The 24,323-nt window shown below is 40.7% G+C and overlaps 1 protein-coding gene across 1 annotated transcript in view; it reads right to left on the reverse strand.

The window, feature by feature from the left end:
• Nucleotides 1-221: 221 nt before the first annotated feature.
• MEP1A (meprin A subunit alpha) overlaps nt 222-24,323 on the reverse strand; it is a 68,480-nt gene continuing 44,378 nt past the window's right edge. Inside the window, exons 6-14 of the mRNA XM_077764812.1 lie at nt 20,340-20,457; nt 16,293-16,468; nt 11,201-11,422; nt 10,281-10,430; nt 7,277-7,492; nt 5,530-6,003; nt 4,628-4,801; nt 3,813-4,113; nt 222-749 (exon numbers count right to left, since the gene is read on the reverse strand). Coding sequence (XP_077620938.1) covers nt 593-749; nt 3,813-4,113; nt 4,628-4,801; nt 5,530-6,003; nt 7,277-7,492; nt 10,281-10,430; nt 11,201-11,422; nt 16,293-16,468; nt 20,340-20,457 — 1,988 coding nt within the window. The 3' untranslated portion in view covers nt 222-592. The remainder of the gene's footprint in view (nt 750-3,812; nt 4,114-4,627; nt 4,802-5,529; nt 6,004-7,276; nt 7,493-10,280; nt 10,431-11,200; nt 11,423-16,292; nt 16,469-20,339; nt 20,458-24,323) is intronic.

Below are 24,323 nucleotides of genomic sequence, written 5' to 3' on the forward strand. Positions count from 1 at the left end.
TTAAGTCTGTTGCAAGGAGGAATGTTCCTCTAACCCACAACACTACTGTGTCGATGCACTATTATGTATTGAGTACCACTGTGTCTGGTGAAAAATAAGTATTTGATTTTAATATAAATGACATACAAGTATCATTGTATGTATTTTACCTGCAGTAGAAATGAGAGTTTCAATAACTTAGCTCTTCATTCATTATTGTTTCATTCATTCATATTTATTGAGTCCCCATGATGTGCCAGCCAGGCGTGCTCCTAGCATTGGAGTTAATATGGTAAATGAGGGCCTGCCCACTTGGAGCTTACAGTCTATGGGAAAGACAGTCAATTAAATAAGTGATTTACAGAGAAAGTGTAATGGGTGCTGTCACAGGACACACTATCTCCCTTCAGAGCACACAGCAGGGTAACAGAACCTTGTGGGGATCAGGGGCAGGAAAACCATTAAGGCCACACTGGAGGCTGGAAGCCTTGCTCCTTGGAGCTCTATTCAAAGCAAGGCTGATAAAAATGCCCCCAAACTGCACTGAGGCCCAGAAAGGAAGATCCGAAGTAGAAAACGTGCTTCCATGATCTGGCTGACGTCAGCAGGTGGGTCACTGCTTGGACTTCTGAGAAAGGATGGAGATGATGCTGAAGGTCAAGAAGATCACGCCGGCTGTGCTTCCGATCATCAAGCCCAAGATGCTGCCGTGCACCTGCATGGCCTGACAGCGCTCCCCCGTGTAAAAGAAGGCATGACTGGAGACACACCTAGGGGAACACGACACAGGGGGAGTGCGGAAGCCACCCAAGCCTCGAACGCTTTGTAGCCACAAGCACCGACAGCAACAGTGGTAGCCGACACTGACTGAGTGGCTCCACGTGCCAAGCCCCGTTCCAGGCTTTATGTGAGTCAACCCAATCTTATGCCTTTGAGGTGGTGGTTACTGCCAGGCCATTCTTCTTATCCTCAATTTGCAGGAAGGTTAAATCACTTGCTCAAGGTCACACGGTTAGTGTTTCACAATTAAAGTCTAACTTCCAGACATCTGTCTCCAGGCTGGGGACTCATGGCCACCATGTGCAAGGCTTAGGAGGAAGGTTTCGGGTACTTAAAGAATCTGTGGTCCACACCGGTTCAGACTATAAGCTACAAGGGAAATTCTCCAGAAAAAGTCTGACTCAGTGCATTAGTTGGAGCTCAAGAACTTCCAGACAATATCAATTTGAATGTCACTGTAACATGAGCAGACTGTCACCTATCTCCCAGGCTGCCCTGAAATTTGCCAACTTGTGAGCACATTGTGCCTATTGCCATGTCTGGTATACAGTAGGAACATAATGGTCACACCCTGGGTTTGTTTGTTTTTTCAATGTCATTTGGTACAGAGATCAACCAACCTCAGAAACAAGGCATTGAGGGTGACGTTTCATCCCTTCTACGGTAGCAATTCTAGCCTTTGTTTCAAACAATGTCCTCATCACAAAGTCTAATCACAGAGCTGAATGTGACCATCAGAAGTCACAGACTCCTTTCACTAATGCTGAAACTATTTTGCCTTCCCCATCTTTAGCCTAGACGTTGGCTTCTTAAAAATCAGTGCATAACAGCAAGTTTGTTCAGTATTTTTCTGGCCCAGTCCCCTCCCAAATTCAGCTTAATTAATTCTTGAGCATTACCTTAGACGAGCATCTGCTGCAAGCTGTAGGTTTGGGGAAGAGGAATCATTTGGTTTAGCAGAGGGGGACACACAAGTAGAAAGCACTGCTTTCCTTACTCTGAGGATGAAGCCAGCTGGGGCACAGATGGAAATCTGGCATCCAAGGACCTATCAGCTAAGAGGTTCACACCCATGGCTGTGGAACCCTCTAGAAACAAGGAGGACATTCTCCAATAAAAGGAACCAGGGCTCTTGGGGAAAGTGGTTCATTCCAGGGCCGGGACAGAGAAACTAAAAGATAAGCTTGGAGTATCCTGTGGTGTCAGAAAGTAAGATTGTGTTCATGGAAAAATGAGTGTGTGCAAAAAAGGACACAGAAGCCAGTCTGGAAGAGCTCCCACACACCAGGGCTGGGACAATATGAGCAACCCAAGAAATACTGGTATTATGGAACTATGGCCATAGAATACAATCAACATTTGTGTCCTTAGAGATAGAAATAAGTAATTGCATGAATAAATGAATGGGGAGGAGTGGACAGTTATTCTTTACAGAAGAATGTCACTTAAAGAATGTGGAGGGAGTAGGGGAATGGAAAATCACCGTTGGAATATTACAGTGATATTGTTGCTGCAGGTTCACCGATGGATGCTGACATCAGCAGGTGAGGATTTGAGGAAAAGCAGGGTGCCTGAATGATCTCTGAATGTCTCTCCCAAGACACATATTAGCAACAGAATGAGGAATGGACATCCCTTGGCCAGGTGATCAAGGTTAGAATCACCAGTCATAATGCCCATTGACATCAGGTGCCCCTATTCTTGCCAGAATGTACAATCTCAACTTAATCATGAGGAAACATTAGACACATGCAAATTGAGTAACAATCTATAAAATAATTGACCAGTACTCTTCAAAGGTATCAAGGTAGAGAAAGGGGAGGAAAGACTGGGGAATTGTCCTAGATTGAAGGAAGCTTAAGAAGATGTGAAACTGAATACGATGTGGGACCCTACATTGGATGCTGGAACAAAAAAGGACATTGGTGAAAAGACTGGAGAGATCTGAATAAGGTCTGGAGGTTGGTGTAATGCTAGTGTTAACAGTATTTAGTTGCATTACTGTTCATTTCTTGGCTTTGTTAATTGTACTGTGATAGGTAAGATGTTAACGATAGGGAATGGAGAGGTCTGCAGTATTTTTGCAATGTACCTGTAAATCTAAAATTATTTAAAAATAAGCATTTAAAAAAAGAAACGAAGTGGAGATTGAAAGGAACTCAGAAGAAACATAGGAATTTTGAGCCGAGCAGACTAGTTGCTACCTCTACTACCCTTCTGCCAGATGAAATTGATGCTTCCTCTTATGAAATACTTTATGCAAACAGCAAACATTATAAAAAGTACAAATAAATATAGTGGCCTGTGCCAACAGACAGACCTGGATGCAAGCCTCAGCTCCAGTATTTGCCATCTGGCTAATTTTAGACAAATTATTTAACTGATCTAAGCTTCAACTACCTTATGTACCAAATAGGGATAAGGAGGGTCCTTATGTCACAGGGTGGACGTGAGGAATAATTTAGAGCATACATGTTTACTGCTCAGGGCAGCCTATGACACATAACAAGCAGTCAAAAAATATCAGATGTCCTTATTACTATTATTGAAAACAAACTATGAAAATAGTACAACAGAACACAAAAACAACAGAAATCATAATTGACAACAACACTTGCAGTCAGTAAAGAAAAGGTTGGCCCTAAGCCCCACTGAAGCAGGTCATGGAGTAGAAAGTCCCTGGGGTAAAAGTCCTAGAACATTTGTGGGCATTGCAGTGGAGTTCAAAATGACAACAACATTCAAGACCCTGTCGATCATATCACAGGGGTAGGGAAGGGATAAAAGTCAAGAGATAGGAGATTTGGGACCCCTTTGCCCTGGCAGGACCCCGGCTTTGCCCTGACAGCATAAGCCCTCTGATTCAGAGCACAGCTTTGTGGGGTCAAGGACAACCACATCCAGTTGACCATCTGATGTAGTCATTGTCCTAACCTGTCTTTTACCGGGGGAAGCAAATGTTGGGCTCACCTCTGCTGACCCCCCACCTACACACACACACACACACACACACACACACACACACACACACACCCATTGGCCACAGAGCCTACCTGCAGCTGGCCATCCCCTTCACGTTCACACAGATGCCTTCATTTTGGCAAGGGTTCGGGTCACAGGGGTCTCTGAAGTATTGTGGCCAGTTGTGGTCCTCCAAGGGACCTGTGTTCTCCACTGACCGTTTCTGTCGGCTGGGCTGCCCCGGGTCCAGGTTGCTGGGTAGGGCTTTCTCTAATGAGGCCTTTTGTGCACCTTCGTCTGAGGCCTGCTCCTCCTGGCCGTGGAGAACGAGGCCTTGGGGAATCAGCCTTGTGCTTCCAATTTGAACTTCAGTATGGAGAAGGTAGGTTATATCTTGAGGAAATAGACAAAGGTGGTGAGAAAGATCTATAATTAATATCTGACTACAATTAACTTCCACTTCTGGGGAAAGTTCTCTGGGCCCCCTCTATCCCTCATGGACATCACCTTTAGTGACATGGAAAGGTAGCTTTGAATCCAGTTGATTCTCATGCTACCTGTTTTTATTTTTTAAAATAATCCAATCACATTTTTATTTATTCAACGTGAAAAAGAAGCACAAAGCTAGCATGGAGACACTGATCAAAACTAAACTGAAGTTGGCCAACTGTCATATTTGATAAATGATCACAAAAGATGACACGAAAGTTTTAGTTTCTCCCAAGGACAGTTAAAATAAAGATGGGAGTCCTTGAGCAATAGCTCTCCTAAAAGCGCATCTTTTTTTGTTTTTAACCTGGTCCTCAAAAAAAATCCCTATTCTCCATGAGATGCTTCCAAATCAGTGTAAAATCAGTAGAACCCCCACAGCAAAGGATTCGTTATTCAGGAAAATCAGCAAAAGTACCTTCAAAGTCCACAAAAAGTATAAGGTCATCATTCTTAAGGAAACTCTTCCTTTTTAGCATTTCATGGGAGAGAACACTACTCCAGCCCCAGTCGGTGCTTCTAAAACAATCACAGTCCTTATCATAGGAGCCCACGATGGACGGCCTGTCCCAGATGACAGAGTTGTTTATGGCTGCAAAGTTACAGAGAACATAACATCACATTACCTCTTTATACTTCACTCTCCAACTTGTCCTTAATGAGTATGTAGAGCTTAGTTAGGGAAAAAAAAAAAACATGTAGGAAAAAATCAGATCGCTTATGCTTTTTGGGAGAATTAAAACTCAGAACTGGAAGGGGGAGCAGAGAACCAGAGCTCTGAATGGTCATTTGTCCATAACTAGGTCACTTCCTAGTGAAGTGGGAAGGACAGAACAGTGTCCTTTAAGGCTTCCCTTTAAGGCTTAAGGCTCTTTATTTGAAAATTAAACAGTCCGTGCATTTCCTTATTGATACATGTTTGTTTCATTAACATGCTGATGAGCACTAATATTTTAGGAGTCAGTTCATTAGTTCAGCACAGAGGCTAGGAAATTCTGAGTATTTAATAAATGATTCGCAGTGTCTGTCTTCTCATTCAGACTGGGTTTGATGAAGCAGGAACTGCCTGATTTGCCTCTATACTGGGTACCGGGCGCTGAGTTTGGCCCAGTGCAGGTCTTTGATAAATGCTTGATAAGTGAATTCAAAAAAGAGAAGGGAGATATGATGACATTGAAAATTTTAATCTATTCCAACATGATTGTGCTGCTGATACACCCAAGCAGGAAATGTTGAGAGGAGGTGTTCATCTCTCGTACACGGATGGGAACCACATCTGTTGGCCCTTTTGGGTTGAGGGGCAGATCTTAGAGCACCTACCTGAAGATGTCTGGGACTTGGAGGTCGTGAACACCATGCTTGAGGACATTCTATTCCTGGCATCAGGTTCCTGGTCGAGTATTGTCATTATCGCCTGTCTGTTTTCTACTGGCCACTCCAGGATAGCATCATTCTCCCCACTGCACAGGTGAAAAGCAACTCCTAAGTAGCCAGACTGACTGTAGTTTGTTCTGCCATGAGGGTATAAGGTCAACCCAAAACCATATCCCTCTGAATTGTAGAACCGAGGGCTCAGGAGCCTGTCCCCCTTAACTGTGCTCTGAAGGACCTGCGAGAAATTCCGCACTGTCCAAACACCTGTGGGGCATGGGGTTTCCGTCAGGGTGATGTCATCCAGGTAAATGCCCCCATTAGAGTTCTGGGGGTCACCTTTTGAGCCCTGGAAAAGATAGCGAAACTTCGTTTCTTCTCTAAGTGTCACGTGGGCAATTTTCCAGTTTTGGTCCAAATCTCCTACGGACAGAGAATAAGGTTGGTGACCACTGTGGCCAACACTTACTGAACACAGACTCATACTCTGGTACCAGGCCAAGCACTTTATATGAATTATCTAATGTAATCCTCACAGCATCCCTATGAGGGTAGGTACTGTTATAAATTGGTTAAGGAACTTCTCCACAGTCACATACCTATTGAGGGAAAATAACCATAAAAAGAAACACTAATTTATGTTCATATTCATATTCAAATCTTTTTTTAAGTTTGTTTACTTTTGAGAGAGAGACAGGGAGAGTGTGAAGGCAGAAAGAGAGAATCCCAAGCAGGCTCCATGCTGCCAGTGTAGAGCCCCACATAGGGCTTGAACCCACAAACCACGAGATCATGACCTGAGCCAAAGTCAGATGCTTAACCGACTGAGCCATCCAGGCACCCATCATATTCAAATCTTAATCAGAATTCGTTTTCCATTGTTATTAAATTCCATAAGTTTTGTGTTCTCCCCTGGGCTTCATGGTATAAATGCACCCTTAATGTTTGCACTGAATACCTAAATATTAAGCTGGACCATATAAAATAGTCATTTTGTAAACCCAAAGTCAAGTAGCAGCAATTTCATATGGTCCAATCTATGACTTGATGTCAGAGAGATATATGATTGGCTCTACAGTAAGTCTTCACACAGAGGACAAGCTAGATCTCCCCTATGCAAAACCGACTCACCCACCAACACCCAATTTTTTTCTCTTCTTCATATTATGTGAAATTCCACCAAGTAGGGGATCCATCCTTTTTCAAGAAGCAAATAATACAGATTTCCTACTATCCAGATACTCACATTCTAGTGACAATTAGGTCTGCTTGCTTTTTTCCTGAGACTGAATTGGAAGTGAGAATTCTGAATAAAGAACTGTGGTAAGAAGTGAGAAGGTCATTCTAGAACAAGGGGTCCTTTGCTGGATAGCATAAGAAACCAGAAAGGAGCTTGAGGGTCTAAGGTCTCTTGCAAAAGTATATTTCAGCCTCACTTAAATTTTCGATGTGGTTTCTCACTTCTGAATGGATAAAATATTCACTGAGGTGTTAAAACACACCAGCCATTATGCTGGGCTCTTTGAAGAGGAGGAAGAGGGGTGGAGGAAAAGGGAGGAAGACGAGGGAGAGGAGGAAGAAGAGGAGAAGGCACAAAGAGAGGGGGGAAGGGATCAACAGAAGGGGAAGGGGAAGAAGAAGGCGCAGGATCCCAGATTTAAGCCAAATCAGTCCCTGCATGAATGTCTCTAGGTACCTTGGAAAGTCTGCATCTTGACCAGCTTGCGAACATTGCCCGTGCTGTCATCTCTCTTGACCCAGATGACGAGTCGATCTAAAGGACTTCCTGTCATTTTATAGAAAAATTGCAGGCACTGCTGCTTCCTCTTCGGGTAAAGAATCCGAGACTCCAGCAAGGCTGCCTCTTCTGCCAGCCCCGATCCGGTGCTGAAGTGCATGAAGTAGCCGGCACCTGTGGTGAGAGCACTCCAATGATCCAGCTCCAGCGGCCCACACCCCAGGGGGCCCTGGACACCAGCCAAGTGAAATAGTGAGCAAAGGCCATTATCCAGGCAACAAAAGCTAGAACTCTACTGGGGAAAATGAAAAGAAGGTGGTTTGTCCGTAAGTCTTCTCTGCGTCTCGGGCTAAAGCCCCAGCTCTCCAGTGCCTCTTCTGATGCCTTTGTCCCCAAGCATGTGAAGTGTATACCTCTGACTTAAGGAGACATAGGTTTCAAGCAAATTTGATGGAATTTAGTGTCTTTGAGATGAAACTATTCTATTCTATTTTCCTCATTGGCTTTCTAGTGTGAATTAGAGATTCATTCCAAGGAAAAGAGTCGATCTCCTAGTTATGTGACAAACTGTGGGATTCCAATGTTCAGAAACTAAAATTTAAATATTTACAATATAAAGGTTCGGTCTCACCTGTTTCTGGCCTATAATTGGAAGTATTATTGATGGTAAAGAGTCACGTTTACTGTGCCGTAAGAAGGGGCATTCGAGGCATATTAAGGGGATTAGTGGAGGATTTCTCCTGCATGTAAAGAAAGCCTTGAAAGAATACTGGAAAGGAGGGTGCAAAAATGTCTATGTGTATGACCAAGCTTGGGTTGTCCATCTCCTATACCTTAGAACTCTCTCCCCCGAAAGAAGCAGGCAGCGAAAGGAATATGTCATTTGGAAAATCAGCACATCAAGGTCAAGTGCAAAGAACAATTCTTATGTATAACGAAGTCCTTTAAACTGTACTACAGAATTCAACTTCTTACCAAACAGCCCACTCAAAACATCTCACAAAGTACAAACGAAGTGAGCTTCTAATACAGTTCTAAGTACTTTGCTAATATGACCCTCAGCTTCCCCCAGCCTCATACCACTGTACCTTCCCCAATAGCAGCAAGCATCAGTGTTTAAATAAGCATTTTACAAAGCCTAACAATATCATCATGGCTTTAATATTCTATCAGAAAAAATTTCTATTTTCTCGCATGATCTTCTCAGTACTTGAACTTACTAGCCTGAACACTCTGCATGGTGAGTTGCTGAGTGTTAAATACAACAAGAGGTCCCACGGCTAAGAAGGTGTCGAAGGGGTCCTTGCTGAGGAATTGAACCCAGGTGTACTGATGGGTAGGAAATGAAAGTCTGATAACTCAGGCTTGGGAATCAGGGGGCCTGAATTCTTGCCTATGACCTACCACTATCTAGAAGGTGCCCATTCATCTCTCCTGGTTTCAGATGGGAGGTGGTTTCTATCTGAAGCCAGATCCCAATGGATCCTATGTGTTCTTTGAGTCTACACATCCACCTTAACACCACCGGTGCTCTCTGGCAGAGGGAATACACTCCCATTAAATGTCTCCCATGGAAGAAGCATAATGACTCATCAAGCTAACCCGAGATACCTTTTTAGATATTTCTTCTTTCCTTTCCTATTAAGATACCTTTTTAGATATTTCTTCTTTTCCTTTCTTTTCCTTGTTCCTATTAGGGTACTGGGACCTCTCACATGAAGGTCACCCTTCTGTTTAGCCTGAAAGTGTACATTAGCCTGGAAGCCAGCCCACAGGACAGACTGGATGAGGAGATCTGTTGGGAATTTAAAGAGGACTTCAGACTTAGATCACCCTTTGGACACTTGAGATTATGTGTTTGGGAATATGATTTGTGACAGAGACTTTCACCCTTTCCCAAGGCCAGAGGGAGAGTGGCAATTGTTTATGACCTCTGACCCCAGTGGTCTGACATCTGGGTGACAAGCTGGGTCCCTTCTGTGAAGGAAATATAACCAACCGCCACAAGCAGTGACAGTCTAGTCTTTAAAAACTACCTATAATCTATAGGGTTGAGATTTTTCTCTAAGACAGGTACAAAATAAAAGGATGCTAAAGTAGAAATAAAAAATGAATGGAACCTCTGGACAGAAAGGGAAGATGGGGGAAAAAATCAAGAGGGAAGCTGCTGGTTTGCAGCTGGAGGATTTGTATTCATTCTTTCTTTCCATCTTCATGCTTAAGTATCAAAATCCTGGAATGCTCAGAGAGGCTGACAAAAGCAAAGACTTTTTTTTAAAAAAAAGAGTACCAACAAAAACAACTTTCAGTGGTTATAACTAGCAAGTGATGGGACCAGATTTCCTGTCCAGGTCTGTCTGACTTTATGGCTTTTTTGCTCTACAAACCACACTTAAAGACTCTCTGAAACTGTGCCATCCAATATGGTGGCTTCCAAACGTGGTAATTAAGCACTTGTGCTGTAAGGGTAAGATACATACCAGATTTCAGATACCTAATGTACACGTGTGGAGTGGCTTATTAATAACTTTAATATTGATTGTATATCAAAACGCTAATATTTTGAATATATTGAGTTCAATAAAATGTATAAAAACAGTTTCTCTTGTTTCTTTTTTATGCAGCTACTAGAAAATTTCACATTATGTATGTAACTTGTATCATAGTTCTCCTGGAGGGCACTGTTCTAGAAACATTACCTTTATTTACAAAATCATGTCTTAGCAACCACATGTCTGTGGTTGTCATCACCTAAATGCATCTTGCTTTTGTGCGCCCAGAACCTGCATGCTTTTGGTTGAGCTAATAATTAAGATATGAGAAAAGTTCCTTGTGCTTGTTCAGATTTCCAAGTTGGATAACTAACATTGCAATTGATGCAATGAAAACATGCATTAGGCTGCTGTTCCCTAACTGAACCCGGTGAACCACTTCAGTGTGCTGACTTTCTGCCTTCACTCACCCGTGCATCGTCCCACCAAGGTGTGGTCCACTTGTCCAGGCTGAGAACTGTCCTCATGGACCCAGTCAGCATCATCTCTGGTCCCCTGAATCATCCCGCAGATGTTTGCCTTCTCAAAAGCACAGTGGTCCAAAAGAGTGTGAGTTGTGGCTGCAAATGATATGTGTATCACTTGGTTTAAAGTTTAAGTCCTCTTATTTCAAATACCTGATGTCTCAAGCTAAAGAGACCTCATTGTTCAGATAGAGCCCGCTTTCTTGACTCTTCTCAAATGCAAATCCTTCTGTCTATTATGTCATAGAACATCTGATATAGATGCAGCCCTACCCACCTCACAGAATCAAATGATAAAAAAGACCTGTCATCATGTTTTGCTATAAATGCCAACCAAGAACTCCAAGAAATCAAGAAGGAGGTACCTAGTAGATCTCTGTACGTTGTAAGTCTTTTGTACGTACATATTGAATAGAATTAAAGAATGTGTCCCTCAAGACTAGTAGAGTCATTTTAGAAAACACCCCACCTGTGAGCAGTAGATTACTCTAGAAAAACTACCCTGGGTAAAGAATTTTGCAGGATAAAAAAAAATACTTCCAAGCTTGTCCCCTATCTTGAGATTTACATAATGAAGCATCATTCAAAAGGAAGCAAAAGAAGTTGGGCAATTACAGTTTCTTACGTCATTGGTCCAATACTTTCACTTTGCAAAACACAACCACGTAATTGTTCTTCATAACCATCCTGTGAGGTGGGTGTTACCATGTTTTCTACTCCAGCGATAGGCTAAGGTTATGTGGCTTGTCCACTGTCTTTCACTAGACCAGGAAGGAAGGGGGAAGGGGAATGTAGGGGAAACTGGAGGAGCAGGGGAAGCTCTGTTGAGGTTTGTTTACCTACTTCTCAGACCCTGCAGTACTCACTGCAATTGTACATTCGGTTCAGCCTCTCCAAATCAGTGGCGCTGAAATCCAGGCGCTGCCCAATGATGGTGTTAAACTCAGGGATCTTGGCTGTGATGGTAGGAGCACTTTCATTCTTGTTAAATGAGAGAGGCTCATAATGCATCAAAGACTCGTAGTCATAGGGCGTGTTGAGGTCTGTGATGAAGGTGTCATTATAGATGTTAAAGTTGTGCTCAAAACCTAAGAGAGAGCGAATGAACAGGTCCTCTTAGTTATATTATTTCCTCTGCCATATCCCGTTTGACTAGATACTTAAGCAGAGACCAAAAAGAAAAAAGGAATATTTGTTTAAATATATATACATCTTTAACGTAGTTTATATTAGCATAACGTACGTAATATCAACACACATTATTAAGTAATAGTAACAAGTAATTTTTTTTAAGTAGGCTTCAGGCCCAGGGTGGAGCCCTGAAAATCACGACCCTAAGATCAAGACCTGAGCTGAGATCAAGTCAGACACTTAACTGACTGAGCCACCCAGGAGCCCCTAACAAATATTTTAATTATATTAATAAATTATATGATAATATATACACTTATAAAAATTAAAAATATACTTAAATAATCAAGCACTTTATAATTAACATATAAATTTGCATACAATTTATTAAATATATGTATATATTTCAATCAAAGATTCATTTTACAAATAAATGAGTAAATAAATAAGTGTGTGTGTGTGTATATATACATATGAGGTTTTTAGAAAGAGAAGATAGGGGCACCTGGGTGGCTCAGGTCATGATCTCATGGTTCGTGAGTTTGAGCCCTGCATTGGGCTCTGTGCTGATGGCTCAGAGCCTGGAGCCTGCTTCAGATTCTGTGTCTCCTTCTTTCTCTCTGCCCTTCCCCAGCTCATGCTTTCTCTCTCTCTCTCTCTCTCAAAAAAAATAATAAATAAACATTAAAAAAAATTTTAAAAAAAGGAAGAGAAGATAAAACATTAAAGTGGAGGCAGGTGTTCAAATGGCAGGTAAAGGAAATTCAGGAAAATATTCAGGATTGATACATCTTGCTAATAGGCAAGTACCCCATTCACCAAAAGCTGTACCTGGTCAGCTTTTTCATGGGTTAGAAAGGAAATCCAAGGGGCAGAGGGAAAGGTAAGTAGCTTCCAAGAAAGGGGCACCCTGTCAATCAAGGTTCACATTCTTTTCCAGAAATAACCTCATGGACAGAACAATAAAATAGGAAGAACAAAATTGACTTTGACTTTCCTTTCAAATAGAAATGGAAACTATTTTTAGGAGATCAGCACAAGTAAGATAATAGATATTGCAACGTGAAATGCTGGAGTCAGAAAACCAATCAGATATTCTTTTAATCCACTAGCCATCAGAAATTTCCTGTTTCAGCTGCAATAATGATAAGTTCACAGATTTTTAATTTCCTTCTTAGGGAGTGACAGGAAAATTGAATGAGAATGTGCATAGCTTCCACAGTCATGACTTCCCATCTTCACGTATTTCTCCTTTTCTAGCTTCCCATCCAGCTGTCTTGAACCACCTTGCAAAGACATCAACACAGGTGCATTCAGGATTGAAGAAGAGTGGCACAACATGGCAGTGGTCTAGCAGGTGCTGGAGGGAGTCTCTAACTGCTTTTGGTGAAGCCAATGAACCCTACTAATCAAAACTTGATTTTAACTATAAATGAAAATACCAATGTTTTATTCTCCCAATTCATGGGATTTCATAGAGACTTAACTTGAAAGGGATCAAAGCATTTTTGAAGATGGGACAGAACTATAAGAAATAAATGACCCAAACAGAAGGGGAAAGTAACTTCTTCCAGACACTTGGCCCTAGGTTGTCCTACCCCAAGGGATAGAACTATAAAGAACATCCGGCCAATGTGAGGACTGGGGCTTGGTCTGGCATCTCCTGGCCACTCCTGATGAAATCTTAAGAAAAGTACTTTCAAATTCACTGGACAGGTTTTCCTTAACCTTCACAGTGATCGCGAGGTTAGAATAGATCATTTATTCTTTACTACTCAAGGATTCTTATCAGAATCTTGTACCAAATGAACATTTCTTTTAATGTTTTTATTTATTTCTGAGACACAGAGAGAAACAGTGTTAGCAGAGGAGGGTCAGAGAGAGAGGGAGACACAGAATCTGAAGCAGGTTCCAGGCTCTGAGCTGGCTGTCAGCACAGAGCCCGACGCGGGGCTCGAACCCACAAACTGTGAGATAAGGACCTGAGCCAAAGTCGGACACTTAACCAACTGAGCCACCCAGGCGCCCCCCAAATGAACATTTTGAATAATTTTTACAATTTTATTCAACACGTTTTTGCTGTGCCTACTGTCTATCTCCTGAGAGCTGTACTAAGTGGTGGTGGTATCTGGCAGTGAGTAGGACAGGCCAGGTCCTGCCTTCAGTGAAACTCGCAGCTGAGAGCCTTGAAGAGGGAGTGATCTTGCACACCAGAAAGGCCAGTCAGAAAATCTTGTGTGTAATGGGTCATGTGGAAAATATTTTTGACTTTGTGAGCCATATGGTCTCTGTCACAACTATTCAACTCTGTCATTGTAGAACAAAAGCAGCCATAGGAAATATGTGAATAATGGGCATGGCTGTGTTGCCATGCAACTTTATTTACAAAAGCAAGTGGATATGGCCCCCAGGCTGTAGTTTGTGGAAACCTCCTGGGCCTCAGAAATTGAAGTCTTTCCTTGGTGGGAGATAAAAGATCCAGAAAACACACTTCTGGCTTATGAGATGGAGATGGAGTTGGGGAGAGAACTACATTGCCAGTATAGCATCTTCTTAGATTGAACAATTATATTGGCATCCATGAAAAATGAGATGCAATGAAAGTTATAAATTACCCTGAACAATAATACTGCCCTTCCTTACTGTTATATTAATTCGATGTCTCATTTGAGAACAGTTCTCCTGAGATAGTGGGCAATTTAGATATATGGAATTATACCTGATGAAAATATAGGGAGGAGATAAGCAACATGTGTTGATTCATGTTCAACCAAGAGCTGAGCAAGTCTGAAAATTACCCTGGCAAATGTGTTGGCTCCATCTCAAAAAGGGAACTCATTTGGCCTAAAGTAGTATTTGTTTAATGTTTATTTTGAGAGAGCGAGAGAGAAAGCATGAGCTGGGGAAGGGCAGAGAGAGAGAAAGAGAGAGGGAGACACAGAATCCGAAGCAGGCTCCAGGCTCTGAGCCATCAGCACGGAACCTGGTGTGGGGCTCAATCTCACACCCATGAGATCATGGCCTGAGCTGAAGTCAGGCGCTCAACCAACTGAGCCATCCAGGCAGGCCCTGGCCTAAAATAGTTTTAAAAGCACTAACCACTGTGTTCTTCAAGACTGACAAATGTGAATGTTCTCTGCATCCTTACTGAACACTCGGCAGAACCAAGTATATGTATAGGGAGTTAAGAGAGTCAAGTCTCTGGGCAAATCCAAGCACAGTCTAATAGTGCCCTGAGCCTTGCAAGCAGAGATTTGGGCCTTGGATCATTGATCCCCACTCTCCTTTCCCTCCTACACAGACCCAGTTATAACACACTTACATCTAGGAGAGAAACACATTAAATTTGATATGTTATCTCATGTCTGGGTGAATACTTGCTAATACTTCTCCAGATTGAACTGCAAGGCAAAGAATATTACTTTTGCTCCGTGGTTGGGTGGTAAGATGGATGGAAGTTGGGGGGTGGGGTTCAGTCGTGGTCATGTATTAGGTTTTGGCAAACCACAGTTTTTCTCCTTTCCCCGCCACTTCACATTCACAGAAATATCAGAATATGAGGTGGTGGGAGGGGCCTAGATTGAGAAACCCCTTAGGTGATTTTGATATGATTAGACATCACTACCCCTACATCATGTAAGAACCATTGACCCGTCTTACTTTCAAATGAGCTAGTTCTGGCAGAAGTCCTTTGGACATTTGCATTTCATTTTAAAATATGACTAGTGCTTACAAGTCCCTAAAAGTCAAATCATTATAGATGCACTCCCATATATGAACCCACATATGAAACTGGTATGTAAATCAAACAAGTAATTATAAGGCAATTATTTGCTTCGTGAAAACCACGATTGGTAATAGTAAAGGCATTTTAAGACATGAAAGTTTTATTAATCTATTGCTGCCAAAAAGAATGTTTTCCCACTTCCTGAACTAATTCATAATTAAAAACTAGATGTTTTCAGAAACACAGTATTGGCTTTTTTCCCAGCACATTGGGAAGCTGTTCAATAAACGAGTGTTTTGTATACTCGAGAGCACGACTTAGTTGGCTTGAACAACTAGGGAAGGTAATGCAAGAAAGTCTAAAGAAACTACAGAACATAGAAATCGTTAAAATAACATACCCACATAACAATAAGTGAAATAAGACTGTGTTATTCCTTGCACAATGTGGCTGGGGGCAGAAGGAGAGAGGTATTTAGGAAGGAGGAAGGTGGGGGAGTGGGGGGAGGGGTATAGGAGGAAGAAGGCCCAATAAATTTTGACTAACTCAGACCATCAGCCAGAGTTTACACAACTGGGGAGACAATTTCACATGAAAGAATTCGTTTTTGTTGTTGTTATGGTTTGTTTTTAAACACCTATCATTGATTTGGTAAGGCACCAGAAAAGTTCTTGAGTATATATTAGAGTCATCGCTTGTTCAACTAAACTGCATGCAGACTTCTGGATCTACATGAGATTTCACATCCAGAAAAATGGCCATGACATCCTCAGAGGCCTAATTCAATTTACTATGACAGGATGACAGATGGCATTTTAGATGCATTTTCAACAAAAACACCGAAACAAAGCAAAAGCTTCCAATTAACTTTCAGTTGACATTGAATTAGCCAACACATACTGTTCCCTAAGGCCCTTATCTGGGGTCAGTTACCATCAGCTGAGCACAGCCCACAGAATAGGCCAACAAATTGTATACTTTTCCCAAGCTGGGTTCCCCAGCTGAAGCTTCCGTCTGCACACCGATGTGGCTTGGACATCCCAGGGTGTGTCCCAGCAAGTGATAAAGGTAAATCCCGCCCAACTCCCTTCCATACACACCTGGAAGAATTTCATCCCACCAGATGTTTACATAGTCATCACGGTCAGTCCTTGACTGCTCATGGTAAAATCCCAAAGCATGGAGGATCTCATGTTCAATGATGGCCTTATAATCACACCCCTGGCCAATGGAAAGGTTCTGTCCCACATGTTGATCGCCAACCTCAGACCAGCACCTTGAAAGAAGAGAAGAGGGAAGTTTTCTCCTAAAGAACTCTCAGGTGGCTGTAATTCATAAGGTTCCAGAACACAAAGTTGAAGGATGTTAGTTACATAAAAAAAGAAATTATCAGTAGCATTCTCATAAGCTAATAGTTTAAAATAGGGGACGAGTTACATGAGCAACTTTCCCTGCAGGGAATAATAAGCAGTCTTTAAAAATGGTGGTCCAGTAGCCCCTGGGTGGCTCAGTCAGTTAAGCTTCCAACTCTTGATTTCAGCTCAGGTCATGATCTCATGGTTTGTGAGTTTGAGCTCTGCATCGGGCTCCATGTTGACAGTGCAGAGCCTGTTTGAGGTTCACTCTTTCTGCTTCCCCCTTACCCCCCACAGGTCCACACTTGTTCTCTCTCTCTCAATATAAATAAATAAAGTTAAAAAAAATAAAAGCGATGGTCGATTATCAATGTGGTACCTACTCAGAGGCAAATCAATCCTAATAATACACCAGGTAGAAAGAAGTAAAAATTGGCATTCTTTCTCACCTCCACAAACTCAAAGGACACTTCATAATATATCACTATTGCCTTTGTACCACAATATTAAGTTGTCTCTGGGTGGTGGCTATGGTTGGTTTAAATTTTCTCCTTTATACTTTAATGAATTTCCAAATTTCCTATAACGAGCAGGTATAAATTTTACAATCATGAAAGAGAACTTCATGAAAGAGGCGGCGAGCCCACCTCTTTAGCTGTCGGCCGATCTGCTGCATGATGAAAGCACAGAGTTGGCTGCCTACCATTTCTGAAGGGTTCCAGGCAAGAAGGACCCATAATTTCCCCCCATAAGTTCCCGCAGAAAACAACAGACTCAGGAACTGCTGGCAGATTCTCTACATTCATCATGACGCTGTTGCAACCCTTTTTTCTCCAATTATTTTTTGTCTCTTCTCATAAATCCAACTTTCTGCTCTTTGAGTTGTGGAACAGCATCCACACTCTAACCAGTGCTCAACAGAATAAAAGATTTGCTCATACTTTAAATTTTTTCTTAATGTTCATCCATTTTTGAGAGAGAGAGAGCGCGCGAGCAGCAGAGGGGCAGGGAAAGGGAGACATAGAATTTGAAGCAGGCTCCAGGTTCTGAGCTGTCAGCGCAGAGTCCTACACGGGGCTTGAAATCAAGAACCATAAGAGGAACTCTGGAGTTCAATCAACTGAGCCACCCAGATGCCCCACCCATACTTTTAAATGTGACCAATGGATTTTGTACAAATTCTCTGGTGACAATCACATTGTCTTACCTGCCATTGTTTTTGCCAAGATTGCTAACATCATATACCTTCAAATGCTGATGGGTTTAATTTCTACTCAAAGGTAGATTTTAAGATCTTCTAACAACTTTTTAAGGTATAATTTACATATCATGAAATTCACCAATTTTAAGAACACAATGCTGTTTTGTAAATGTACTCAGTTATGCAAGCATCACCGATCAATTTGCATCCCTGACAGTAGCTTTTTTTTCCAAACTAGATTGACTCTGCAAAATATCCACAATCCAGAGCAAGCACTTATTTATCTTCTTTTAAAACATCCCTCCCCCAAAAGAAACGTGTAAGTAGCAAAAATGCAACAACTCTGCCACTCTCTTTTGCATTGTCTTTCTAGAAAGAGCCTGGTTAACCCCCACCTCCTTCAGGGGACCAGGGCCCTCAAGGTTTTGGGGCACTTTGGTCCAATTTTTTCACCATTCTTCCTTCTTTTTCCCTTCCTGTAACTTAAGCCACAGGCAATAAGACTCTCCCAGACTCAGATTTTATGAGAAAGAACACCCCTTAAAACTGACCTCTCCCTTCATCACAAACTTTGGGATTGAGTTACAAATTGAAAAGAAGCCCAGAGAATTTTACTAGGAAAAAGAGAACTTTTGGAAAGTGATCATCTTAGCTTTGTTTTATTTTTAAGAGAAAAGTGGTAGCTAAAAATGGAAATAAAAGTGTTAAAAAAAAATAAACTTTCTTCCCTGAAACCTTCAATAAATAATTAAAGGCTTTGGTACTTTCTTGAAGCGCAAAGGTTGTCAAGGGACAAAATGCACACATCAAAAGCAGAGAAACCTTAAAATCCGTGTTCTTGGCAAGGCTCAGGGTATCCTTTAATTGTTTTTCCTTCACATAAAAAGGAAGTGTGAACACCATTGGTTATCTCCACTTCCATGACCCACAAGAACCTCATAATGTGTCCGGGAACACACTCACTACCCCAAAATCAGTTCTTCGACAATATTCCCAAGCTCAATGAATGAAGTAACCACCCGCCAGTCATTGGATCAAAAATCTTAGAGACACCTTTGATTCTCGTTCTTCTTAACCCCTCCAATCAACTAACCACCAGCTTTTGAGAAGTCCCCTTGTTTTTATAATTTTGAAATCCATTCCCTTCTTTCTATTCCAACTGCCTCTTCCTTAGCGCATGTCCATTTATTTCCTTCCTGGATGGTTGGGACTTTCTTTAATGGGTCTCACGCCACCAGTCTTGCCCCCACTTCAATTCTTCATTCATGACTGCTAGAGTAATCTTTCCAAAATGGAAAACTGAACATATAATGAATCATGCACAAAAGAGTGGATTCCCTCACACGGGGTTTGTCTATTACCAGGCTCCTGCTTATTGCCCCGGCTCCACGGCCCCTCACGCCACCCCTTACATGCCACTTACGTGAGTTGTCCAAGTACAACAGCTTCATGTTTATGTTTGCTTTTTTCTTCTTTCTCTCTTCTCTTCCTCTTTCTCTTCCTTCCTTTTCCTTCCCCCCTTTCTCTCCCTCTCTTGCCTTCCCCCGTTTGGTACTTGCCTCTCCTCTGTCTTTATGTCCTTCTCCCCTCTTCATTTAACACACAGAGTGGCTCTCCATGATTCTACACTCCACACTACTTGAGAGTTCCTGTTTCTGCACTCTTATGGCCCATGGCACTCCTCTTAGTATATATAACATTGTTTTTCTCCACCACTCCATCTGCCAGCTGTAAACCTTGTGAGATCTAAGACCCTGTGGCATGCTTCTTTGTGTCGAGATACTAGCACCCTTCCTGGCTCAGACTAGGTGTGCATGAATTACACTTTTAATAAAAGTCTCAGCTAAGAAAAAACCACTTGGGTAAGTAAGGAACTTGTGTCTAAGTGGTCGCCACAATTTTACTTTGTTCGCTGCTATATTTTGCATATTGTTTTTTCCCTGAGAGGCTAAATCGTGTGCTAACTTCCTTCCCCATCTCTTATCCATCCATGATTAACAAAACCACCGTCAGAACTAGACAACCAAATCCAGGCAACACCTAGAGGCAGTTTCGGGAACTGCAGCATGAGGAAATGTCTGTGCTTAAAGACAAAGGTGCAGTGGCAGTAGATGACAGCTTCGCTTCCCCGCCTTATCTACCCAGGTTGGCTGACATAAATACCACTGGGAAAAAAGAGCTTCTTTCTTGATATACCACTTACTTCTCCTAGGAAATAAATACCTACAAGCTACACATAGAACTTTTCAAAGAGGTCCAGCCAACAGAGTACTATAATTTAAAACAGTACCATAAAAAGGGTGTAATTTATACTGTAATACACCTGACTTAAAAAAAAAAAAAACAACATTCTGCAAGTTAAACCATGACCTAAACCCAGGAAAAGAATTGAGATAAATCTCCCTGTTGCCCAGAAATATCCAAACAGCTCCTTCTTCATCTACAGCATTAAAAATATGATAGTTTCAAAATTCACAGAGCAAGATTTGATTCTGCTTTTAGCTTCCTTTCAGTTTCTTCTTTTGAAAGACATGCATTACTTTTTATAAACCAAAGGATTCATGATGACACACAGAAAATTATATACTTACCCAGAAAACTTCTGAAATATGATATATGAACTTTCTCCTTCATAGGGCTTGAAATCTACACAGGACCTGAGGCGGAACATTTCAAAGGCATAAAGAATGGCTCCTTTGGCATTTAGTCCTGCAGAAATCAGTAAAAATATCAATGAGCGTCACTTAGATCTTAAATAATATACATAACATGGTTCAGAGAAAATCTTGCCATCACATCCACAGAGGTCTATGATATATTTTTTGGTAGGTAGTAGATTCCTTGGAAACTAAAACTATAAAACTAGTTCTGTATATAAACATTAAGTGCAGGGGCACCTGGGCAGCTCAGTGGGTTAAGTGTCCAACTTTGGCCCAGGTCATCGTCTCATGGTTTGTGGGTTTGAGCCCCACATCGTGCTCTGTGCTGATGGCTCAGAGCCTGGAGCCTGCTTCGGATTCTGTGTCTTCCTCTCTCTCTGCCCTTCCCCCTCTTGCTTTCTGTCTCTCGGTCTCAAAAAATAAATAAACATTAGAAGAAAAAGTTTTTAAAAAACACTAAGTGCAAACTTTAAATACATAATGTAAACATAACTACAAAATAAGAATATACTCCTATGCGTAGCTGAACAAAATTATAAACTGACTTCCCCATTTCCTCCCTTCCACTTTCCCCATTCAAGTGGAGCCTCAGGAGAGTTGCCTTGCAGAAGAGAAGACTGCAAGCCATTTGTCTTCTGTGAGCATAAAGTACCTTGGAGAGAAGCAGTGAGAATGATGCTATGACAGTCTAAAAAGATAACCTTCTAGCTGGAGGAAGACAGCAGAGTTTGGAGAGGTTATGGGCTCTGAGAGCATGAGAAGCACATATGGTATTTTACCCTGCTTCCTTGCAAGGTTTGTGGAGAGATGGTGAGACTAAACAGATAGCGCTGGAAACAGCTTTGGGAAAGATTTCCTTTTTAAAGGAATTTTTAAGAAAAATTTTTTAATATTTATTTTATTTTTGAGAGAAAGAAATGCAAGTGGGGGAGGAAAAGAAAGAGAGGGAGACACAGAATTGGAAGCAGGCTCCAGGCTCTAAGCTGTCAGCACAGAGCCCAACGCTGGACTCGAACGCACAAACCACAAGATCATAAGCTGAGCCAAAGTTGGACGCTTAGCCAACTGAACCACCCAGGCGCCCCTGGAAAAGATTTCTATAACCCCAACTTGGAACTATAGCAGCAGAAGCCTAAAGGACCTGAAGAGGCCATAACAGATGCTTACTAGTAACCTGTAGGGTATGACCAATGACCAAAGATCAAATGTCTTTCCTCTCCCCTAACATGCACGTGTGCTAGCATTGCAAAAGATAAGCATGGGGTGGGGAGGAAAGATACTCTGAAGGAACAGAGATTATGTTTTACTTAGTATGTGTTCTTTTTCTCCCCTCAACTCATTGAAGGTAGAGCTCTAAGTTAAAAATTAAGCTACGTTAGGGGCACTTGGGTGACTTAGTCGGTTAAGTGTCCGACTTTCGCTTAGGTCATGATCTCGCGGTTCATGGGTTCGAGCCCCGCGTCGGGCTCTGTGCTGACTGCCAGCTCAGAGCCTGGAGCCTGTTTCAGTCTGTGACTCCCTCTCTCTCTGACCCTCCCCTGCTCACGCTGTCTCTCTCTCTCCTAGAAATAAATAAAAATATTTTTAAAAATAATTAAGCTACGTTATATAAAGTTAAATTATATTTCTTGTACACTTGATTTTGTGCATTCTTTCAAACAGCTTATACTTCTCGGCTGTTTACCTAGTACTCACTGTATGGTTTCCTGGCCCTATTTCATTTAATAAACTCCAAATTCGAGATTCACTGTTCAGATGTCATAAGATTATATCAAGGCCATTAAATAATCAATGAAATAATCTGTAAATTACTTATGGAAACAACACAGATAACAAGAGTATGCATTAAACCTACTGAAAGATTTTCATGAAACTTTACCTACCCAGAGTGGCATCTGTAATATTAATATCTGTACTCAAGACATCTTAGCTGTCACAAACTGGGACAAGTATTTGCAAAATACACAACTGACAAAAGACTTGTATCCAGAATATGTAAAAACAAAACAAACAAACAAACAAGCAAAATCTCCTACAACTCAAAGAAGAAAGACAAGTAACTAATTTTTTAAATGGGAAAACTATTTAAACAGGCATTTTACAAAGGAAGACATACAAATGAACAATAAGTAAATAAAAAAGAAAGTAAAATGACAATAGGTAAACTAAAACCACAATTAAATACCACTACATGTCCATCGGTATGGCTAAAATTAAAAAGAAGAACAACAACAAATGTTGGGAAGTAGTGTAAATGAATTTCCATTCCTTATTTGTAGAAGTTGGTAAAATGGTACAAGCACTTTGAAAGAGATCCAACACTAAACCTACATTTGTATCTAACCCAACAATTTCACTTTTAGATATTTACACCAGAGACATGAATATGAAAACATATATTCAAAACAGGCATGTACAAGGATGTTCAGAGTGGCTTTATTCATCGTAGTTCAAACATAGAATCAATGTGCCTTGTCTATAAACAGGAGATTAATTAACAAGCTGTGATTTGCTGTATTTATGGAATACAATGGAATGCCACTCCATAATAAAAAGGAACAAACTATTGATAAACACAACAACATTGGTGAATCTCAAAGATATTTTACTGGGCAATCAAAAAAACAGAAAATATGAGTCCATTCATATGCAATTCTAGAAGAGGCAACAGCAACAACAAAGGAGTTGTTTCTGGACAGTGAGAGTAACTATGAAAGAGCATGAAAGAACTTTCTGAAATAGTGACAGTAAGTGCTCTTAATAGGAGTTGTATGAAATACGTTTTATGTTGTATAAGTGCAATATATAAAACCCATTGAACTGTATACTTAAGACTCGTGCATTTTACTCTATGTGCATTTTACATTAAAAAGAACTATAAATAAATATTAAACCTTAGTTGAAGATATGCATGCTGAGGTGTTTGGGGTAAAGCATACTCGTCCCTGTAAATCGCTTTGAAATGTATCAACAATAGAATGTATTGATAGAAGCTTAGAAAGATGGACAAGATGGATAGATAAGAAAAAGCAAATATAGCAGAATGTTGTTTGTATAATGTAGGTGATGAGTATATGGGTGTTCACTGTACAGTGCTTGTAGCTTTTTGGATATTTAAATTTTTTCAAAATAAAACGTAAAAAAGCAAAGCACAGTAATTAAAACTTTAAAGAAAGAAAAAAACCTCTATTGACTTAAAATTCTATTTCCAATAAAAACTGTCCTTCAAAATGAATGCAAAAAAAAGAGGTTATTTTGAAGACAGAAGAGAATTTGTCTCCAACAGTTCTGCTCCACCAGAAATGCTAAAGGAAGTTCTTTAGGCTAAAGAGAGATGACACCAGATAGGAACTCACGTCTCCAGGAGGAATGAACAGCACCAGAAATAGCAAGTATAAAAGTAAAGATGAAGACAACCTTTTTCATTCATTATTTTAAAAGACAACTGATTAAAGCAAAAATGAAACACTGTATTATGAGGTTTTCAAAGTATATAGTTGAAAAGTTAAACCAATAATAGCACAAAAGGAAGGGATATAAATGAAAATATACTGCTCTAAAATGCTTACCTATCATGGTGTTTTGAATAAAGAATGTATTCAGTAAATACTCTTTGAATGAACAAATAAATAATGAATTTAGACTATTGGAAAAAAAAAATAAAAAATAATAAATATAAATAAATAATTAATTTAAAAANTGTATTATGAGGTTTTCAAAGTATATAGTTGAAAAGTTAAACCAATAATAGCACAAAAGGAAGGGATATAAATGAAAATATACTGCTCTAAAATGCTTACCTATCATGGTGTTTTGAATAAAGAATGTATTCAGTAAATACTCTTTGAATGAACAAATAAATAATGAATTTAGACTATTGGAAAAAAAAAATAAAAAATAATAAATATAAATAAA

This window comes from Crocuta crocuta, unplaced genomic scaffold (genome assembly GCF_008692635.1).
Source record: "Crocuta crocuta isolate KB4526 unplaced genomic scaffold, BGI_CrCroc_1.0 scaffold44, whole genome shotgun sequence".
Classification (NCBI taxonomy): domain Eukaryota; kingdom Metazoa; phylum Chordata; class Mammalia; order Carnivora; family Hyaenidae; genus Crocuta; species Crocuta crocuta.